The sequence below is a fragment of the Odontesthes bonariensis genome, chromosome 8, assembly GCF_027942865.1.
Source record: "Odontesthes bonariensis isolate fOdoBon6 chromosome 8, fOdoBon6.hap1, whole genome shotgun sequence".
Lineage (NCBI taxonomy): Eukaryota > Metazoa > Chordata > Actinopteri > Atheriniformes > Atherinopsidae > Odontesthes > Odontesthes bonariensis.
Window position 1 is genome coordinate 6643241 of NC_134513.1, and position 23652 is coordinate 6666892.

Sequence of the window (23652 nt, forward strand, 5' to 3'; positions counted from 1 at the left end):
TTGTCAAAGTGAGAAGTCAATACACATTTATTCATTTATTGTGAAATCAATCCAGTGGCACATAACTGTGGGTAGAGAAGAAGCATGTCCAAAATTTGTGAAAAGACAGGACACACTCTTTCAATTTGAAGGTTTTACAGATCAGCACATTGAAAAAAGAGCTGGGAATAAATGTCTGCAAACCTTAATGAAGTGAAGCAACATTATAAAGGACTGTCAGAATATTGATAATGTCACACAGAAAATGATTAGCTTGTCATTGCAGCAAAAGATGGTTATACAAGCTAATGAATTCTGTACTTATTTTTTCACACATTGCTTTTTCTTTTTTGTGAAACAATGAAGATGTAATTCCCCAGCGTGGAAAGTGAATTTAGATTGAGTTTTTATTCTTACAGATTGTATTATATTTGGAAATGATATGCTTCGAGGCTGATCTAAGCCATGACAAAATGTGTTTTACCCTTTTTTTTTTTTTTTTTTTTTTTGGACAAATTATTGCACCAGTTACTCCTTTAACACTTATTGTTGACACTTTCTACCTTAGGCTTCAGAGTTCACCTGTGAACTCTGTCCATATGAGATGCGACCTGATGCTAACCGCACTGGGTGTGTTCCGATCCCCATCATCAAGCTGGAGTGGCACTCCCCCTGGGCCATCTTCCCCGTTTTCATCTCCATGCTCGGGATCATCGCCACATCTTTCGTCATTGTCACGTTTGTCCGGTACAATGACACGCCCATCGTTCGAGCATCCGGGCGGGAAATGAGCTACGTGTTGCTGACAGGGATTTTCCTGTGCTACGCCATAACGTTCCTGATGATCGCCACACCAGATGTGGGCGTTTGCTCTTTCAGGAGGATTTTCTTAGGCTTGGGGATGTGTTTCAGCTATGCTGCACTGCTCACAAAGACCAACAGAATACACCGCATCTTTGAACAGGGGAAAAAGTCTGTGACAGCACCCAGGTAACTAAACAAAAACATCTGTCTGTCGTCATGCGCACTCTGTTTGCCCTTGTGCGTGTTCAGTACATCGGTGGAGTGGCAGCAAATGTTGTTGTGATTGTTGTTAGTGTGCACTCGTGTGTGTAGTCTCTCAAAGACTTAACCTCTACTTCCTCCCTATTAAGCTAAGTGCAATCATTACTCATCATTTATCTGTCATGCATTATGTATGTGAGTCATGAACCCACCTCACCCATTGCACTGTTTGCAGTCAGTGTGAGTAACTCTGGAAGAGAGCATCAACTAAGGTGCTTAAATGTTAATGCAGGATTTAATAATCATCAGGTTCATGTCCCTGCTATTCAGATGTCTCTGAGCACCATCTAGTTCTAAGATTTTTGGGTATTGTGTACTCCCTTTTTGCCTCTCTCTGTCATTCCACAGCAGGTGATTATCACATTTTATCTCTCCTCTGCTGCTTTACTACAAATGCTGCTCATTGCCTCTAACCCTGCGTTTCTTCAGAGCTCTTAATCTTTTCCCTGATCTACCTTGGTGTTATTAAAGTGTATACGTTTGCCTTCATAGGAGTCTAATAACAGTCGTTTTGCTGTTGTGTGGGAGCTAGCATGAAAAACTGCTTTGTTTTCAGCTTAGTGTACAGGGAAAAAAAGAAAAAGGTTTTTTAATGTGATTTTTAAATCTCTTACTATTCCAATAACTTTATGAAAAATATAATCTAATATATGCAGGAATTTAAGACCCGTCCATTACGTTGTTAGTCTTATTTGTCAGGTTGGAGTTACTCCATCCATTTAGTCGAGCAGTAATCAGTTGTGTTCACACTTGGTTTAGGGGTGCCCTGGAGTACTATATTAGGCCCCATTATCATGTCACTATGTAAGCTTCACTTGGGGAATATTGAAAAGTATAACATTTCTTTGTATTGTTTTGCAGATAATCAATAGGTCTGTCTGCCTGTACAAACTAACAGCCATGCTTCCATTTAGGCTCTGCTGACAATCTTAGAGCAGTGTAGGACTTTTCAAATGGCTAACACAGTGCCGCTGACCTGTCAGACTTACTCTCACCTAGTTGCAAAGAATTTTGGTGTGATATTGACTGTGCATTCATATTAGCTAGGTTCTCAAGACAGGCTTTTTTCAGTTAAGTCTCTTTTCTAAGGTTACTTCTCTCCTCAGCACTATGATATAGTTCAGAGTCCAGTTAAACGATGATTACTTGTTCCACCTCCACAGCCTCACAGTCCAACCAGAACACTGGAATCCCAGAACAGATTATTCTTGGATATTTCCACATCCAGGTCAAAAATGCTGGTGAAGGAGCTTTTTCAATGGCCGCCTCTGTTCTCTGAAGCAGCCTCCCTTTTCATGATTGAGCCGACCATGCTCTTGATCATTTTAAAACAAAGCTGAATACCTCTGGCTCTCAGTCCTGGTTGATCAAGATATTTTGGCTAATCAATTTTTTTTCCTCATTTTATTTGGTGACGCTCAATAGCACTTTGGTAAACTCAGGTTCTTTTTCATTTGCAAAACAGTAGAAAATAACTTTGTCTTGACTTAATGCTGTCGTATGATGGTGGCACACTACTGCATCACTTCCTCATTACAGTATTCTCCTGCTCTGCAGGTTCATCTCTCCCGCATCCCAGCTCGTCATCACCTTCTCCCTGATCTCAGTTCAGCTCCTCGGTGTTTTCGTCTGGTTTGCTGTGGACCCTCCACACACTGTAGTTGACTATGGTGAGCAGCGGACCCAGGACCCCATGGCGGCACGCGGAGTTCTCAAGTGCGACATCTCAGACCTGTCTCTCATCTGCTCCCTGGGTTACTCCATCTTGCTCATGGTGACGTGCACAGTTTACGCCATCAAGACGCGAGGCGTGCCGGAAACCTTCAACGAAGCCAAGCCCATTGGATTTACCATGTACACCACCTGCATCATCTGGCTGGCGTTCATACCCATCTTCTTTGGAACATCACAGTCTGCAGAAAGGGTGAGTGCGTCTGTTATTTCCAAGTTTTACCACACACTTAATTTACATCTTGTGTTTTTACCATTTTATTTGCAATGTATAGTCTACAGAGTAGAAGTCTAAAGACAGACAAAAAAGCTAAAACAAAAATATGTAAAAAAGAAATAAAAAAGGGGAAATAACGGGAATAAACGTGTCAATAAAACGATAATGACGATCAAAATTAAAAACACCATGTAAAACTCAGATGCAGTAACAGTTGATTTTGGGGAATAAATGGAGAGAAAAATGTAAAGGCAAAATAATGCAGAAATAAATTTGGGGATTAGATTATAAACAATAGATTATCTATAAATACTTAAAACGAGTAGATGTCATTTTTCTGTGGAAAAAAACACAAGTAAAACGATCCTAAAATTAAAGCCAATTTTTTCACTTTAAATGCTTATTTCTTACAGTCAAACTGAGGCCGTTAGCTTTCATAAGCAGCCACAAGATGCTTTTGCTTGATCTTTATGGATTTTAAGATACATGTATTGAACAACGGAACAACAGCGTGAGAAAACAATCAAGTATGTAAGTCATCAAGTGGAGGCTGTCCTTTCACCTTAATGATTTAAGAGGCATGCGTGCCTCGTACACAAATTCCAATAGTTAATCTGATTCAAAACACCACACACATAGTTGACCATTTTGTTGACTGGAACTAGTGAAGCAGTGGGTTATTAACAATAAAAAATGCTTTACAGACTCATTCAGATTCATGGTAGGTCATTGATTGCAGATGTTTGCACTTCACAATGCAAAACACGTTTGCCTTTATAAAGTCAATGTATACAGACTGTAGCCGGATAAGAAGACACACAGGCATGTAAACAAACTCATCGTAAAGCGATGAATTTACCTTGTCTCAGATGTATTATATTGTATATACTCTAGAGTTGAATTATTTCAAAACCAAAGCTGTTAAGGAAGTACATGTTCATAGTTGAGGTATCCTTATGGTATCTGTGCTTGTACGTCTCAGGGTGCATCCCTTTGTCCTTGAGATAGCCATTACACAATCCCAAATGTCTCTTCTTATAATATCTCCCAGTTTTGGGTGTCAATCAGGCAGTTCATTTCTCCCTTTCCCTATATTTCAGCCTTTTTTTCTTTCAAGTCAGATACAAGCCTCTCTCATATGGCTAAAAAGCTCACATCAAAGTGATCCCATATAATCACACATCAGGGAAATCATTCTCCTCCTGGATCTTTCATGGTGTTTTTCCTTTGCCAACTCGTTTTATTTCCACCCAAAGCTGTTGTTTTGTGGTAGTTATTGATGCAGGAAGTTTTAAATGAGTGAGCTTTCCCTCACAACAACCTTTTTGTTTCAGCACATCCATACGGTAGCCTGAGGAGTGTCAGCAAACAAGATAAATTGTTTGCATTCCTCAGACAGAAGCTTCGTGCAGTTAGTGGTTTTAAACAGGCCATCTCATTGCGACTGGCAGCCTCTCTAACCTTTAAGCCATGTGTGTGAATGACACAGTAAGCCTTTGATCTTTCGTATATTTTTTGTGCCAGTTACCATTTATAGGGGCTGATGCGTTGTTGCGATGTAAAGGTGTATCCATGTGAAGTCATCAGTCTGTGTTCTTAAGCCCATATGAGTGTGTGCATATTTGCCATGTCTCACTGGATGGGCTAAACACCATCCATGCCAACCATGCTCAGCTAATTAGCATGTCCATCAGCAACTTCATGTGTTTCTGCGTTTGAATGTGTTTGTGCGGTGTGTTAGATTTAATTGGAATATCCACTAGTGCACATTTGCGTGTCTCTGTGTGTTGTTTCTAATTGGAATATCCTCTGGAGTGTGTGGCAGCTGGCTGGCTAACAGAGAGAGCAGAAGAGAGGGAGGAGAGAGGAGTGAAAGGAGTAAACAGGTAATGATGTGACTTGCTGATGGGGCTTTAATGAGGAAAGCTTTACCAAGGGCATAGTTCTGTTTTCAGAAAGAGGAGACGGGGTGGGGCTATAGTGCACGTTCAAGGTTAACTGACAGCATAATTCACATTTTGATCAACTTTGTCATCAAGTTGCTCTTAGTACAATATTGAATTAATCTGTCTGCAGTCAACACCCCACAGTATTGGTTAAGACTGGATATTTTAGCATACCTTATCGATGTCATAAAGCTGTTTGTTCTCTGAAATGCTAACGCGTATGAAATGGAAAGCTTAGGGTGAAACATCACAGCACTTGGTCATTTGATGAATAGCATTTAGCTTGTGACGAGACCCCTCTGGAATCAATGCTTTGCTCAGTGGCTATGTTTGGCTGCGCCACTTGTGCTTCTTTTCAGAGCAACTGTGAGAGACCACAGCACTGTGGGAGCCTTTTAAACTATTGCCTTGACCAAAGAAGAGCTTTCACTGTCACGCCCACGGGACTCGTGTTTTAAGTTTTATGTTTAGGGTTACATTTTGGTTTTTAGTTCATGTTTAGTTTTTAGTTTTGCCATGTTTTAGTTTCCCTTCACTCAGTTCATTAGTTCATTCCCCTCACCTGTCAGTCATTGTCACCAGCTGCACCCTGTCTCCAATCACTCCCAGCCCTCTATTTAGTTTCCTGTCTCCCCTGTCTGTTTGCCGGATCTTTGTCTTACCAACCTGACCTAACTGCCTACTTACCCACCTTGTTACCCATGTTACCTGTTTTTTCCCATGATCTTCGTCACCTGCCAAGCTAAGCATTTATTCATCCCATGCCATGCCAAGTCTTTTTGTTTGTTTTTCATAGTCCCGTTTTCTGAATCCGGCTTAGCCGAGCCTTTTGTTTGTACTTTGTTTTTTTTTTTATATTTGTGAATAAATCCAGTCTCTTTTCTGAAAGCCCACATCCGTGTCCTACCTTCACCACCCCTCCCTGACATTCACTCAAATTCCCCTTGTTGCATCCTTCCAGTCTTTTCAACCAGAATTCAGTGTACTTGAGCCGTTAGTTTGCTCGGTTTCATCAAAATACCAGTTAAACTGAAAAGTATTAATGTTCATGCCTAGTTTTTATTTTGAAAGAATTTTTGTTTAATCGATAGGATTTTTGTGGCTGTTAATGACATAAATTTAAATTCCAAATGTACTAAAGGAAAAGAAGAAGTGGAAACTAGAGAGAAGGGACGTCAGGGAAACATGGAATAAGAAATGTGTGAGATGAATTAAGAAAGAAAGGGTGAGAGGGATTTGCACAGCAACCATCACGTATTGGGGAAGAATTGTTTTGAAATGGCTCACGCTACCATGCAGAGGATGTTGTCTTCAGGCAGCTTCTGCTGCACCCTGTAGACATCTGAAAGGTTGCAATCTGTGGATGTGCTAGTGTGCTTCCCTCTGCTTTTCTCTGCTTGTTGTAAAGCCCCAACTATGGAGTCCATCCTCACTCCAGCCATCTCTCTGTGTGCCCCATCATTCCTTTGCATGACGCAATGGAGAAGCCCATTTTTTCTTTTTCTGTTTCTTCCTTTTTGAATCCATTTTCATCTCCCTTTGAGCACCTCTCCTGTTCTCTAGATGTCTTTTAATATCTTCAACCTGTTATCTCTTGCCTCCTACCAAGGAAGAGGCAACTATTCTGCTTCAACCTGCAAAAATACCCACTGTGTTTCCGTGACTGTTTGTGTATTTTCACCGCAGGCGTCTTTTCTCTTGAGTGTTATGGTAGCACCAGTTGCTTGCAGATTTATTCTAGTTCTATTCTAGTTCTAGCTCATTAATTACGCTTGTGTACCAGTATAGAGCTTGCTGAGAGGTAAAATCTCTGAGTGCCAGTAAATAATAAGCTGCTCTTGTCATGAAATAGACTACGTGCTTCAATCTGACATTCTTTTGAGATTTTTAATTTTTCTTTAGCGAGACAGGAATTTTTGGAGAATTTTTGTAGTATATTAGTTGTACAAAATAAACAATGAGTAATAGATTGCCAAAATTCATTCTAGGAACTGAGTGCCTCAAATTAATCTACTGTCCATCTCCTTTTCACAAGTGAGTACATACAATTACTTTCTAACCTCAAGAGTCTAGAGTCCAAAACCCTAAAATATGTCAAAAAAATTGAACATCGCAAATCGCCTTGCATAAAGTAACTATATTCATTTCTGTTCTTTTCTCAGTGATTCCCAATAGGAACATGCACAATAAGTCTATTAAGTCTCCCTCTCTCACAAATCTTTATAACATACACACACACATATGTGTGCTGCCAGCTTAATCTCTAAAGACAGATTTACGGTGGTGGTCCGAGTGAAGAATCAGCAACTGCCCAGATCCTTACCAGGAGTAACTGCCGGTCATCAATCTCCAGTAATCTGAAGAGGTCAGGGGGTCCTGACAATGCTCAAAAGAGATGGGAAGGACAGAGAGTTGAGGGTTTTAGATGTCATGCACCAAGAGTGAACATTTAAGGCAAAATACTGCAAAAAAAGAATTAGTCAGGATCAGACCTAGCAAATGGGAAAATGTCAAAAAGTACACCCATAACAGTTGAATAAATGTACATGGATGTTAAATACTAATGTTAAATATTAAATTAAACAATTATTACTCATAAGTACTTCACACAACCCACTTGTGTGGGAATACTTCTTTCACACATGCAAAGTGAATGCATAAACTGTTAATTTATTAACTTAAACTCATGCTTATGAAAGATTGTTCAGATGCATTTGTCTAATAGAGTAATATATCATCCTACTTTTTTTTTTTTAGGTACAGCGTTAGTTTTCTTGTAAACACAAGTGATGAAACATAAAATATGCCCTCCAGTACCTATAAAGTGCTATTAGAAGAATTTTAACCAGTGCCTATAGTGTATTAGTGAGTATACCACAAATGAGAGCAAATATGATGCTTTTAGTCCAGTCACTTGAAGTATTGAGCCAGAAAACCAGCAAATATTCTTTCTTGTAAAATGAGTTCTGATATTCCCAAACTGAAAAATCCAATTTGTGGGGAGCATTGATTATTGTTCATACTGTTAATGGTATTGATTATACAGCCTTTGGTTGAGAAAACTGCCTTCAGGATACAAATATAAAAAAAAAAAAATAGTCTCATAAAGAAGCAGGGAAACTGATATTCCCTTATATAAACATGTAAACCTAGCAGTAATGCACAGATATCAGTAGAACACAAACATATCCAATGTCTCCCCCTCAGCTGGATTTAAATGTGACAGAGAATGGTTGAATGGGTCATTAATCCTTGTTCTGTGATGTGATATGTAGCCCCAAAAAAATTGGTTGGGTCTGTAATGGCTCAGAACCTCCCTAAAAGGCTCTCTGATACAGCTATGTTACTATGCTGGGTTTAGAATGCGTCGTTTGCCCTTATTGGCGTCGTTTCAGAGCTTATCTGGCAACCTCATTATGAAATGCAGGTAGGTGTTGGCGCTATTCGGTTGCCGTTGCTTGATTGGCTGCCCTTGCTCTCACTGAAAACAGAGCTATAGAGTAATACACTGACTGAAAGCTCATTCCCTTTAGATGAACAAGCCAGAGCTAACGTGCAATTCTTACAACAGGAATATGGCACAACACACATTTAAAACTAAATAAAATGTGATACTTACAGGCTGGGGTTGATTTTGTTCAGAATCAGAATTCGTTTTATTGCCATTGTTAGTGAACAGTGTTCACTAACTAGGAATTTGCTGCGGCGTAAGGTGCAAACATGTAACATAGGATATAATAATAAAGAATAAAAATATATGAATATAAAATGTACAAGGTGTGTACAACAATACACAGTATCCAATATACAGAGCAACAACAGTGCAGCTTCATTAGTGCAATTTTAATGATGGTAAAGTGACTGGGGCAGGTTACGAGGTGATTATGAAGTGTTCATAAGTCCAACTGCAAGGGGGAAAAACTGTTTTTGTGACGGGAGGTTCTGGTCCGAATGGACCGAAGCCTCCTGCCCGAGGGGAGTGGAGCAAATAGTCCTTGTGCAGCGTGAGATGGGTCCGCTGTGATCCGACCTGCTCGCCCCATAGTCCTGGAGACGTGCAGGTCATGGATAGATGGGAGGCTGCAGCCGATCACCTTCTCAGCGGAGCGCACAGCTCGCTGCAGTCTGTCTGTCCCTGTCGGAACTGACCCTCTACTGAGCATTAAATTCCGACTGAAGCCTGCTCGGAATCGTGCAAGGTTTGTGAAACTGTACCCTGTGAAATGCGCAGAGCAAAGGAAAAGTCGGCGGTCGTATGTACTGGGGATGCTGTTCAAAATAAATAAAAGCCATTGATCGTGAACATTGCTTGCCGGGGGAAGAATATGTAACGATCGTAGTCCGCTTTCACAGCCTTGGAAGGCTCACCAGTTCCTGTTTCTCGCCGAAGGGGCGTGTCTGAAACGGGGTGGCTGTGGATTTGGGTGTGGGGGGGGGCGATTGCTGAAAAAGTGACGCCACTTTTTCACAAAAAACGGATTGGCACTTTTTCTGGGGGATATTCAAAAAAGGGGAGTACTTGAAACAGAGGTTCTGACACTTGCTGGCACTTCGTGTGTACTCCCCACAGCGGGGAGACTCAGAACTAACACCAAAAACGTGAAAAAGATGATTTTGATTCTTTATCCCCTTTAAACATCACTTCTTTATTTTGACAATATTCACTAATTATTCAGGGTGATGTTCTTAAGCAGGCTGCCTGCTTTTTCATGAAAGAAATGCGTTTGTCTTATTTTTATCAGGGCCCTGGTGGAAGTTGGTTGTTTAGCTGAGAATGGGGAAGACACACAGCAAGTATCAGATCTGACATCAAACAGGGAGATTTTGAAGGATCAGAAACACGTCACAGAAACACGCTGGCTCACAGAAACACGCTGGCTTAGCATGCAACTTAGCATTCTTTTTCAAGGTTCAAACAAACACCAAACAACCATTACCAAAATGCTTTTGAACAATGCTGTAGTGTATTTAGTTTCTTATTTTCCACCTCCACTTTACGTGTTAGCTCTCATCCTGCCTTGTTTGAACGTGGAGGGATGAACTGCATGACGAAGCAAAAATGAAAACACAAACTTCAACACAGGCGCTGGTTGTGCTCCCTGCATCGTTTGGCTGCACAACATCTTAAACTATGTCATTTCTAAAACTGTATTTTTCTGTTTATCTCTAAAGATGTAACACTATATGTATGAAGTAAGTGTAATTAATTTTTCAAACATATCATTAAGAATGAATTAATCAGGAGGATGATGATAATTAAAGCTAAATTAAAACATGGGAAGATGGATAAATGAAGCCATTGTGGAAGCCACAATTTAATTAGTGTTGTGCTGCTGATCCCAAGAGAAATTCACAATTTATTGCCTTTTAAGCTGTTGCTGTATTGTTGCAATAATTTGGCATCTCTTGGTTGGCAATTCATAGTAAATACTTGGACAGCATAAACGTGGGAGGCACCATTTAGTTCTGAATCAAAAACCACAGGCAACTCTTGGAGAGTGAAACATACATGACTCTTTATAATTCTGCAGTTCAGGAAAATTTGGCCAATAATGCCTTATCTTTCTCAAGATTGTGGCCTGTATTAGTCAGTAGTAGAATGTCAATATGGATATGAAATAAAGATTAAACAAATGTTTTAAAAATCTATGAAGGAAGGCATATGTTTTTGACTTTAAGGCTTGCGCCTGCTTCATTTAAGAAAAAAGAATACGTTAGTGGACGCGTCAGAGTAAAATCTTCCTATTATGAAGACCACAGATATGGTACATGAGGGGTTATGTGGCTTAACTGACAATTAATGTGGGGATATCCTGTGCACCGTTTTTTTCTCAAGATAGCTCATTATTAGCTACTGGAACATTAATATTCAACATAAGTGGCAGAGAGGCAGACATACAGTCACCTGCTCATTGTGTGACATATTTTTCTGCAACCTGCACAGTAGTCTGACTCTTTGTGTCTGACACTTAGAATTTCTCAAAGGGTTTTGTTGGGTACTTTTAATTGACTAAAACTATGCATGGTGACCCCACAGTCATGTCATTTTGAAGAGAGAGGAAGAGAAAGCAAGCTATTGACTAGTGGGCCATCTTCACAGTATGCAATACAATGAAATGCTCGCATATAAGTCAGAAGTCAGAAGACTACTGACTCAAACTCACACAGATTTGCAAGTCAATAAGAGCTGACACTAACGAGCTGCGACGGAGCAAACATAGCGGCTACACCATTTTCATGATATAACCTGTGCACTTTTTGTTTTGACACACATAGATCCAAGACCAGTATGGATTAGATGGAGAATAAAAAAATGCCTCTAAGTGCTGTTTTGTAGAAGGTAATGAGGCACTTGTGGCCAGTGACCAGTGCGCTTGGGCCCAATTAAGCTGCACTAACACAAAGTTAAAATATTATGGTAGAAAGTCCTTTGTCACAATTTTTTTCTCATCATGGTGACCATGGTCAAAAATAAATGTGTGATATCTGTGTGAAGAAGTGTATATTGAGTTTTTAACAAGCTGTGGATAAAAAGAGCCTGAAAAAGCAAGTTATTTCACACTAAAGGGTTTTAGAAAGTCCTCTTACCTTAGTTGTTTTATAGTGCAAAAATGTCTCTCTAAAAGTTGCTGTTCTCAACTAAAACAAGTGGTGGCTTGAAGTGAACACTCATCATAAATTGCTATAACTCTTTTCTTGTTACTTTGCACTGTCGCCATGAACTAATGGTGTGATGTTCTTTCTGACACAGACACCAGTCAGTCAACAAATTTCCCCACTATCAGAGGCTGCATAATACTTTTGTTTAGGGCAGCTGGATGCAGCCTGAAAATGTTAAACTTTGTGGATATAATGTGAATAATGTATTGAACTACAATACTGAGGAAACAACTTGACTTGTTTGATGCTTCTACATTTAAAGATATTAAAGAGCTCATCCATGAGCTGCTGCTCTTTCAAAGTGTTTTCACATTACATCATTTTTAGAGCCTGCATACTGTACAAGGTGATGCTCTACTAGGACCGATCATGCAGGGGGGAGGAAGACTATAGCATTGTGGCCCAAGGGAACATTTTTATTCATTCACAGGCATGCCCATATCAACACATGACGTAGGATTTTTTTCCTCATTTCAGTCAGTGTTTCTCTGTGTTGCCTCTTCATCATGCTTGTTCTTCTTGAGGTTCCAGTAATTCTTCTCAAAAATGCATCTGTGCTTTTGTTTGCCTTTTTATTATTGTTTTATTTTCTCTTACAATGCCTTCTATTCACACAGCATATCTTTCGCTTTCTTTCTTTCAGTCTGTACTGCAGCATCTTCGCTTCTTTCTGTTGGTTAAGTTTTGCTTATTGCTTCTAAGAGCTCTTTGATTTCACCACCCTTTTCTTGCTCTTGGGTATGAAAGAAGGTGCAATAACCAGAGATGCAGTGTAATGTCTTGGTTCATCAAACATGAGAAGCCAGGACTTCTGCATGTCTCAGCTTTTGTGTGTTAGTAAACCGTATGAGGCTTTCTGGGAAGTCATTATAGTATATAAAAAAGACTTCAGTTACACAAATGAGATGAAACACCGAGGTTTTCATTTACAGAGGAAAATGATCCAATAATACACATCTGTGAGCTGCAAATGGATGTGAACCTCTAGGATTACCAGTAAAGTTGAAGTCAAATACTTGAGATGGGTATATTCAGGTAACTGAATGACAAGTCTGAGTGGGTACCCTGTTTTGTTTAGAGTCAAAGTCTGATCATGTTTGTGTAAGTTTATGATGACATAGACGAAGGAGATTTCTGGGGACCTAGTAAGAGTGCGAAGCCCAATTTTTTTTTAAATTATGCTTCGTAGCAAATCCATATCGGTCTCTCATCCATTACCTTTTGGAGTGAATTAAGTAAGCTTTTACACATGGCAGCAACCAATGGCAAAGCGCGACAGCAGTTGAAAATAATTGGAACATTGTGTGAAATGTAAATGAAAGGAGACCAGCCGCTTTCACCTTTGGAGGAGAATGTTGTTCCATTTTTTTCTGATTCAGGATTCTAGCTGCTCAACAGTCCGGGGAATTCTTTGTCATATTTTGCATTTTATGCTTTTAAGTTCTTAATTGTTGAAACGTCTAGGCTGCAGAAATGCTACTCCAACACTCATTTGATGTGTTTTTTCATTACCTATTATGAATAAAATATTGGTTCATGAGATTTGCAGATAATCTTATTCCATATAATATATATATAATTTACACAGCTTTCCAACTATTTTGGAATCGGGTTTATAGTCACTTACAAGAAAAAGGAAGCAGAAGAGAATAGAGAAGAAGCTAGCTAGAGGAGCAATAAAAGATTACACGCCATGATGTTCTTTGGAGGAATCTTTTCAGCAATCTTTAGGGGGCATTACGCATTAATCTTACATTGAAAATTAAATTAAAAGTAAATACACATGTTGTCACAAACACCTTTAAAGCTAATTTGACATGAAAAATGAATTAAACCATCAGACTGTAAACAAGCAATGGTGAAGGGATGCAGCCGTGTCCCACATCAAATTTGCAGTAACCGTTTAAAATGGAGTCTCTGAAGAAGATTCGTCTCATTTTGTTAAATAGTTTTCAATAAATTGTGTCACCCCACACTTCCCCCGGCTGGTATCTCTCATGGAGAGGTCTAAGAAACAAGGAGAGGATGATGATAAAAACTGAGAATATACTAATTTAGGAGATGCAGCCAAGGGTTTAGTTTTTACTCTCCATTTCATGATATGATGCTTATTTAATCGCTGAAACACGGTGATGGCACTATAATGGCAATATAATGGATTGAGCCTGTTTAACTACATCTGCACTTGGACGGCTTGTCATCAATCATGGAACAAATAAATATGAATTATATCGGGGGATTCTGACAGAATATGCCAAGAAATCTTTCAAAATCTTAAAAAGTGTCCTATTAATTACAGTAATGTTGATAATAATAATAATTATGATAAACAGTATGATGTTTTTTTTTTACTATTTCAGCTGCCATCATTGTACAATAGAACTCAGACATGAATGCTTATTTATGGATGGATATACATGTATTCAGACTGTCTGAAGTATTAAACTGTTTGATGTCATATGTCTCAGTCTGAGTTAGGTTTACTGTATTTAACATGTCATATGTGATGCATTTAACTCAAACATGTCTCAGGAAATGTCTCATGGAAAACTACATCTGTGCCTCATGACTGTGCATTCAGTCCCTTTGAACTTTCAATGGACATCCTTTCACCAACAATACGTCCTTTCAATCGCAAACTTCTCTGACAATGCCATCGCTATACGTTTGAGTTAAATGTATCACATATGACTTGTTGAATACAGTAAACCTAACTCTGATGGGCACATTGTTCTGTCTGTGTATTTCAGCAGGTTGATTCTGAGGTTTTTGCCAGAAGCAGGTCTAATTAGTTTATTTGTCTCTGAAGAAGTCTTTATTAGTGCAATATGTTTCAGAGTGACATTTTAAGTATAGCCAAGCTAACTCCGGCCAACCATTTACATTAGCTGATATGCTTCAGTTATTATATGACTCTGCTGTGGGAGGAAGACTGCTCTCGCTACACCAATTAATGCACAGTTGGACTGTCTACTTACCCGTCATCAACAATATATCACATGAATTACAGCCTTATACAGAAATTGTGTATTAAGGACTTAGGTGTACATTCAATGTGGCTCAAAGATGATGATTTGAGTAGTGAATGAGTGACATTGCACAGTTCCTTCTGAACCTGGCAATGCTCACCGTCTTTCTTCATGTTGCTACAGTTACCTTGCCAACCAGCCAAAACATTGACCCTGGTCTTGTATTGAAAATCACTGGCTTTGCTTTAAAGATAAAGTCATTCTGTTTGGCCTTGATAGTTTTGCTGTGTGGTATCTTCTAGATTGTAAAAGATCAACTTTCCAACAAAACACCCATTTTTTTTGAGAAAATAATAAAGCTAATGAGGAGGTTATGCTTTTGGCAACTCGAATGTTCAGCATGTAGGAAGTGATGATGATTTTAGTTGTGATGAGAGCACCTATACGATTTATTATATAATGTGTCATATACAATTTATTTTAATTGTATAATTTACTGTCATATTATTTGAGAGAAATCAGACATTTTCCCAAAAAAGCTGGGTTGTGGCCCACATGTCCCGAATATTAGTTCTGCCCTGCAGTTATGAATTATTCCACAACACAATAGGGTTGCATAACCATGAACTGTGAAAAGTTGAGTTGATGTCCAGTTGATGAATATCCTCCAGTGAGCAAGCTCATGACTTGCACAATATGAAATGATTCTTTGTAATCAGCACAGCAGAACAAATCTATGTGGGCAATATTACTCACTGACACTGAGAAACAACTTTTAGCTGGAGCACTGACACACAACTTCCCAAAAGTATGAGTAATGCCATAACTTTCCTGCATCATATTATAGTGTCATATCCTCATTTAGTTATTGATAAACCTCTGTCTCTTCTCTGCCCAGGTGTTAAACACATATCACCCATCATTGTTCTTTTTTTTAATCTCTTGCTCTCTCTGTCTCATTTAAGATTTTGTTATTGTAAGCCTTAAAGAAAGGCACTGCATGGCTGTCCTTAGTTCATTAGCTACTTTCTTAGGTCACATTTATGGCAGAGTGCTCACATTTTTAGCGATTAGCACTTGTTGACTGCAAGGTGGAGGATGTCAGTGCTCATTTTGTGCCAAAGACACAACTTTGGACCAAAGGCTGAATGTAATGGAAGGACTTCCTGCTGTTCTGATAAGGCCAGTTCGCTGTCCTTTAAATGTTGTTCAGCTGTCATCTGCAGGTTACTCTATTGTAAGTCTTTTTCTCACTCGCCCCTTGAATCTGAAAAAAATATCTGATTCATTCCCGTCTCTCTGTATGAAAACATGCTTCTCTCTCCATCTGTTTCTATCTGATGGGGCGATTCACAGAGTTTTTGCTAAGTATGAATAAATGTGGAAATTCATATTTCTCCCATGATCTTTTTCTTCCTGCTTAACTGACAAAATTCAGCTCTCTTTGAGGGCTTTGTTGCATGTGTGTGTTTGTGGAGCATGAGCTGCTGTCAGAGCCTGTAGGAGAGCTTCAGGCAGGGCTCTTTACCCCTGGCAAACACACTCTGTGATATTACTATCAGAAAAGAAGGTCACTGGCAAAAAAAAACTCTTTCTGGTATTTCCATGTTATTTTTAAGTCTGTTTATATGAGTCTGGGATAGTTATTTAGGATGCAGTAGTTTAAGATTTTGCATGCATTTCTTTTTCCTTCTTCTCTCCTTCCCCTTTGGCTACTGTCAATGTGGTCACCTTCCACCTTAGGGCAGATATTTGCATAGACCAGCTTGAGTTTGGTACACTGAGAATGAGCATCTACATTTCAAAGAGATGGTTCTGCGCTCAGTTGGGTTTTGGGGTATGGTTTTATTTGTCAGAGGGCTCTGTGAGTTTCAGCCACTGCTTCACACACTATCATGCAGTTACCTGAAGCCATTTGGGGGAATTAGATCTTATCATCTGTTTAAAGTATTAGGCTATAATCTTTGTTTAACCTTTTGTCAAGTGCTTAAATCCCATTTGCCAGCAAACTCTCTTTATATCAGAGTATAGAGGTCTGGTCAGGTTTTGTTCAGAAGTTAGATGCATTTGACTAAAGAATGTGTTACTTGAGGCAGACTTTTCAATTCAATTTCCTTTCTAGTTGAACGCTTTAAAAGACAGCTTGAGATTGGTGGTATTGCCAGGGGAACCTACGTTCATATCTCCTTTTACTTTACAGTGTCCTTTCCACCTACAACAGCTGGTACCAACAACCTGATTTGTTCTCCATTCTGGGGACCCATTTACAGTGTTGACAGCCTACAATAAATTCTGAATTAATTCACCAAAGTAAGACATTAAGATTTTTGGCTTCAGTTTTACTGACCAACAGAGAGCTTTTGGTTCATAGAACTGGATAGAGATCAGCCAAAGCATTAATACCAGCTGGTCGACGTAACTTTGGCTTATCTCTCCAGATGGGAGCATTGTGTGCTTTTTGGTATCCAGGTGGGATCTTATGTATGTTTTTGCAGAGCTGATGCTCGAGCCAGTTAAGAACTAAATTTTCCACAGCCAGAGAGCCACCACCTAGCCAACACGTCACTTTAAGTTTCATCTAATATATTTTTTAAACCTCCCACAGGAGTATTCTGAATTTCTATAAGGGGTCGCAGTGCATGTAGACAGTTTATCACATATCATTGTATTGTCCAGATCACACCACCAGCAAATGACACGCATCAAAATGGATTCCTTTTGAGGTTGTTTTTACATCACTTGGTATGTGGTTGTTGTTGTTTTTTTCTTAATTTTTTTCCCAGTGTACGTTTAACTGATGCTGATAGATACTGATAAGTTCTAATAAGCTCTACTTTTCTACTGTTTGAGCAAGGCTCTCGTGTCAAAAGTATGTATAAAATGCAGCTGGGGAGATCAATCGTTGCAAACACCAGCAGGATGTTAAATGATTAATCAAAAAAAAAAAAAAGAATACATTTTTTGGTTAGTCTGGTTGGTCTCCATAAGTCTGCCCCTGGCTGACATAACTGGTTGTTTGTTCAAGCTGGCCAAGTAGCATCAGTTTTTCTGGTCTGCATTCAGTGCTTTCAAGTCTGAACAGAAAGACTTTAAGTTGAGCGCTGGCTGCAAATCTGCACTGGAACCTTTTTGGTGAAAAAGGTATTTGTTGTGCTGACCACTTTGGTATTTCTGGTCATTTTTCCCTCCTGGCTACCTGCTTCCATTTTTACCACACTTGTCCATTACTGCTCTTTCCTCTATTTTCATGTACACCAAGATTAGTGCCTGCCAGATAAGCCCCATGCATTGAGAGCTTGTCAGCTTTCTCAGGATTGTGGGTGAAGCGCGTCATTACATCTGTCCTCCTCCAAACCTCTCTGAAACTGACTGAGCATCTGTAGACAAGTGCTCAGTCCACCACAGTGTATATGTCTGTGTGTGTGCTCAAACTTAGTTGGCAGAATCGATGTGGCCTAATTGGACGGACAAGTTGGTTGCACATAATCATTTCCACTGCCTTCCTGCAGCATGTCATCATATCTCTGTCCTTTTTAGTCTCAACTAGTTACTTGCCACCGAGCTCACGAGATGTTGAGCTGGCTGTCTGCCTGATAGTGCTACTTCTGTCAGTCATCAAACTCTTGGCTGAGTATCTAAAGAAATCTACAGATGTTTGAGGGGAACTGTAGTTCTGGAACAACTCAATCTCTGAAATCTAAAGTTGTGTCTCCCTGTAGTATCTAGTGACTGACAAACTTCTTTTAAACTCTCCAGAAAACATTGGAAAATTGCTTTCCTGATATATTATAACTACCTTCTTAATCGACCCCTTAAACTGCACTTATTTGATGTTGACAAACTTCCCATTAGTCTTTTCCCCTCTTTCTTTTATGATTTCTCGTTTTATTTCAAATTAAAAGTTAAAATGTGATAAACAACCCTCTTACTCTCTTGGTATATGTCTCTCTTGTTTCAGATGTACATCCAAACTACCACCCTGACAATTTCTCTCAGCCTGTCTGCCTCTGTGTCACTTGGAATGCTCTACATGCCCAAGGTCTACATCATCCTTTTCCACCCCGAGCAGAATGTACCCAAACGAAAACGCAGCTTCAAGGTGAGATTGACTTATATTTCAATTATATAAGCTTGACACTGATGGGGAGAGTGACACTACCAATCAGATGGACATGGTTTACTGCAAAATTACGTACACACGTACAAAAAGGACATTAGAATTAAATAGAGAACTGACATCCGACTATCACCACCTCCCCTATTTACTTAAACAACCAAAACACATTCAGAGCAAAATATATACAGTACACACAAGTCTCTGTTTATGTGATGCAGCAAAAGGGAACTAATGTAAAGCCAGGCCAAGCTGCAGGAGAAAAGTGCTTTCGTGTCTCCATAAAGCTACATACATGTACAAAAAGTGCAAATCCAAAGCCTCAAGTGTGTCCTGTAGGGTCAACACGCATCCAAAAAAGTTAACCCCCGATATGTAAATACCAGCGGTGGGCCGTCAGGGCCTGCAAGGCCTTCTCTGCTGGCCTAAACAATATCTTAAACAAAATAAAATGAACATCTGTTTGTGATTTTCTTAATTATTATTTTATTTAATTTCATATCCTACTATTGTCTGTCCGTTTCCTTTCCCCTGGCTGCGCTGCTGCCAGACGTGTATTTTCATATTGACGCATTTAACCAATAATATTTCAGCTATCATTGGTTGCCAGGCAAACAAATCTTCCGGGAGGCCAGAACAATGGGGTCTGCTGGCCCTAACTACATCTAGAATGTAGAAGACAGCGTAGCGAACCCCTAACCAATGTTATTAGACTGTCTCTGACGGCCCCCAACAGCCCATTGCAGGCGTAGGTGGTCTGATTAGCTCTAATCAGACATATGGAAACGTCATTTTAATCACATTCGATGATTGATTTTGACATGACGTCTTATTTCCGTTTTATACAAAACATCAATGGCTGAAGGAGGAGGAGAAGTTGATTTGGTGGCAAATTTATTGTTGCAGCCATTTGCCCGGACTTTTACTGAGAAGCTGGACATCGTAAAGAAAGGTCGACTAACTCCGAAGTTAGCGAACCTGACACAAGCCGGTAAAGGATTTGTACGCCACTTTCAATCAGCAAATTATACCGATACCCCTGGCTTACGGGCTCCGAGGAAAACGTGTGTGTGTGTGTGTGTGTGTGTGTGTGTGTGTGTTTAGGGGTGGGGGATTGGTACGGGTTGTGTGGGTAGTTCAATAAAGCGCTTGTAATGTCTGCACAGTGTGTGTTCCCTGCTGCATTAATTCTTCACAAGTAGATTTGAACATTTTACTTAATAATATTGTAATATGATGCCATTGATGATTTTATGAATCACGTTGCTGTAGTAGTTTTATAGGCTTTATTAACGGGTGGATTTGATTCAGCCAGAGCACCACTGAAGGGTTGCCAACAGTCCCTTGAAATACGGAATCGTCCCATATTTAGAAACAAAAGTACGGTTCTGTATTGAGCTGAAACGGGACACAATTTTGTAAAAATGCATGAAATTGCATCTAAGAAATGCAAAATTTTATGGGGGAGGACCCCCAGACCCCCTGCACGAATGAGGTGTCCCTAATTACAGTTGCCGACCATACTGAAGGCCCATGTGTGAAATGCACGGCCCGCCAATGGCAAATACATAACCAGGCCCAGACCTGCATGCAAATGCAGGACAAGAAACAAAACAACGAGCTGCTCGCATGAAATGTAGCTGCCTGATGATGGATTAGCGTCACTTTTCAAACAGGTGTTGGAGTTACTGATGCTGCTAAACTAAAGCACAGCCAGGGAGCCAGTCCAGTTTTTATTTGTTTTATTTTATCATCACAGAGGCAGAGGGAGAGCAGGTATGAGGAAAGGCAAGCTTTGGGCCAATGTATCCAATCCTGGAAAGTTTACACACAAAAGTTCAATCATAAGATAAGGAAAGCAAAGAGATGTAAGAATGCACAGAAAACGGTCTTCGACGGTCTTCGTTTAAATCTTTTCGATTTGTGATTGTGTGTTGGATGTATGACTTCACAGGCAATTGTGACAGCAGCCACCATGTCGGGAAAACTGAGCCAGAAGGGAGGAGACCGGCCAAATGGAGAAGTTAAGACTGAACTGTGTGAGAGCATGGAGACCAACAGTGAGTAAGAGAACACCAAAGTTTTATAATTACACATATAAACCAGATAAGTCCGCTTCGTGACCTGTACAACAATATGATACATATTATAACTGCATCATATTTTATCATGAATGGATCCAAGTTTAATCAATCAGAAGTGGTTAAAAATCAAACACATGAGCAGTGGGATACCTTCAGTTCTAGTATATTTTCAGGCATTAAAGTGTCATGTAGCACAAATAAGAAAATACACGTGTGTGGCTTGTAAAGTTGGACTGACTCACTACATATGTCGTATTTTTAACAAAGTATAAACGTTACATAACATAGCAGTGTTTGGCTATGTATCAAATACATATGCACATTACACATTTTTGGAATCTAAAGGAATTTAAAAATGAACTGATGTCAATATGATGTTTTATTATGCAGGTTAACAGCTTCTCATGTAAGATTATTTATTTTCAACCACATCATTTACCACCCAGCCTCCCACCTTGTGCGTAAATATATTTTTCATGTCATAAAGAGGTTAGCACTTTACAAACAAACTTTTCCCAAGTGGATGAACTGCTGCATTAATAGTTTGTTTAGCTTAAGTTTGAAAACAAATTTCACGCCTGGCATTTTTTTCCTTGGAAAACAGCTGCAGTCGTGACCATTTCTAAATAGCAGATGTGTGTGTGTGGGTGAACGTGCATGTGAGTATGCACGAATACGCTTTTTGTGTACATGTAAACATGCAAGTAAATTTGAATGGATTTGTGTCCTTCAGTTTACTTGTAGGCCAATGAGCACATTAACAAATCTGAGCAATACTTACCATGTTTGTGTTTATCTGTAAAGGAAAAAGAAGCTTTTCTGTCAGAACTTTATTTACCTGTGAAGGACGCATGCCACAATGGATTTGTTGAAGCAACATTTAAAATACTTAATCTCGTCTAAATACTTTCTAATGGTCGTTACAGTAATGAAGTTCCATATGCCGGACAACAATTTTCTTTATCCAGTGTTAATGGATATTCAGTCATGGTTATTATCATCTTAATATTCCAACCACTTGTATGAAACAAGTAAAATAAAGAAAATTGGAATCAACGTTGCTCAGACATTGACATTTACCACAAGATGCTTGAGGCTACACAAGACATGCCAGGTTTGGAAGCCTCAACCACTCAGGTGGTCCACAGACGTGACAATATTGCTGATCGTCCAAAGCCAGAGCTGCTCTAAACTGCCTTTTCTCCCTTGTTTTCTTTTCATCTGCACCCTTTTCATTTGTTTTTTTTTCCCCCATTTCTACATCAATTTCTATCTCTCATTCTCAACTTTCTTTCTTTTCACAAACACATTCTTCTGTTTATCTCTGTCTTCTGTATTTAACCCATCTTCACGCAGCTTCATCAACTAAGACGACATATGTCAGCTACAGTAATCATGCCATCTGAAGGGACTACAGAGGAAGGGGATTGGACAGGAGAGGGGGCGTGTCTTTGGGCAGGGCCAAGTGAGAGAGAAGAAGCCATCATCCCAAGCCGACTGGCTGAAGAAATGGCAGACGGACAGAGCGCCCAATGGAATCCAAGCATGAGACATTTTGTATTGTTCCCCATCAAAACACTGAGGTGGGACCACATAAAAACAGCCAGTCAGTGTGCCTGCTTTGCTGCTGCTCACAGCTCATTGGTCCGAATATGAACTTACCTGATTAAAAAAAAAAGAAAAAAAAAGAAAAGAAAGTAACATAATGAAAAAAGTGACATAACATAGGACGCTGTTGGACCGAAAAAACTATCAAAACCCACAAAATAGTTTTAAAAAATCATAAAAGATGAAAAAAAACAAAAAAAAAAAACAACAACTAAGAACTGTATAGAAATTATATATAAAAAGGCACTGGTGGGGCTGAAAAGAGATTTAACAGATAACATTTTAAAAGATATTTAAAAAGAGAAATGTAAGAGAAAATCTATGAGACTCAAACATGTTTGCTGTTGTTCTCTTCTTGTAAGTATTTTTGTGGTCGTGACGATTTTTTCATTCTTGTCTCACCGTTGTCTGATGGATCGCCCTTGCATAATGAGATGAGTGTGTTTCCTCCTGCTGTCTTGGCAAATTGGGTTGTAGCCTTGGGTTGTGAACCTGTAAAACGCCATGGTTGAAGCATGCCAGTTTTTATACAAAAAGGAGATTTATTTATAATAAAGGAATGTTTTGCAAATGTGTAGATTTGTTGTCATGCTTTTGAATGCTGAGTTGGACCTTTGAGTTTGTACAGTGATGTTGGTATGACATTGATTTCAACATTTTATCAATGATTCTCTTTTCTGTACTCCTGCAACAACCATTTATATGTCAAACCCTTAAAAATATACAAGGACTAAGAAACATGCTACTGCACTGGCGAGACTCTTTCTTGTTGGACAGGAGCAATCGATAATGTTGAAGGCAAGGTGAGAGGACAAATCGCACCTGTTACAGAATGATGGTGTGCCTTACACATATTTTAGTAGGAGAGACGTGAAATTCATTCTGTGTGTGGCCATGAATTTGTGATCTTAGTTCATTCCATTGTTTGTGATCTCCTCTGATTGCCGGGAAATTTTTCATTGATGGCAAAGTTGATGTGGAGATAAAATGTTGAATATATCAGCAGCAAAAAAAAGGTTTTGTTCAATGTATGCAGCTGGCAGTCTGGGATGTTCTTGAACATTAAATTCCTGCCTGTTTATTCATGCTTGAGATTTCCTTGGAAAGGTTTGGAGTGTGTTACATGAATTATCTACCATTAAAAGTTGCTGGTAAGACCAATGCAGAATGTTGTGTTGCCAGCAAATAGTTGACTTCCAGGCGAATATTATGCACATTCCCATTTTGTTTCCTGTTTTTTGGTTTTCTCATCTTTTAAGTGCAATAGAGACATTTGATG

General features: G+C 39.3%; 1 protein-coding gene across 3 annotated transcripts in view; it reads left to right on the forward strand.

The window, feature by feature from the left end:
• The window catches only part of grm8a (glutamate receptor, metabotropic 8a), a 250435-nt gene extending 227024 nt beyond the window's left edge, over positions 1–23411 (forward strand). For 2 of the 3 annotated variants that reach the window (XM_075471475.1, XM_075471476.1), the window contains exons 10-14: positions 548–969; positions 2602–2968; positions 18526–18666; positions 20636–20741; positions 22122–23411. In XM_075471475.1, coding sequence (XP_075327590.1) covers positions 548–969; positions 2602–2968; positions 18526–18666; positions 20636–20741; positions 22122–22171 — 1086 coding nt within the window. In that variant the 3' untranslated portion in view covers positions 22172–23411. Of the gene's footprint in view, positions 1–547; positions 970–2601; positions 2969–18525; positions 18667–20635; positions 20746–22121 lie in introns of all 3 variants that reach the window. The other variant, XM_075471477.1, reaches the window with a different exon arrangement.
• The last annotated feature ends 241 nt before the right edge of the window (positions 23412–23652 follow it).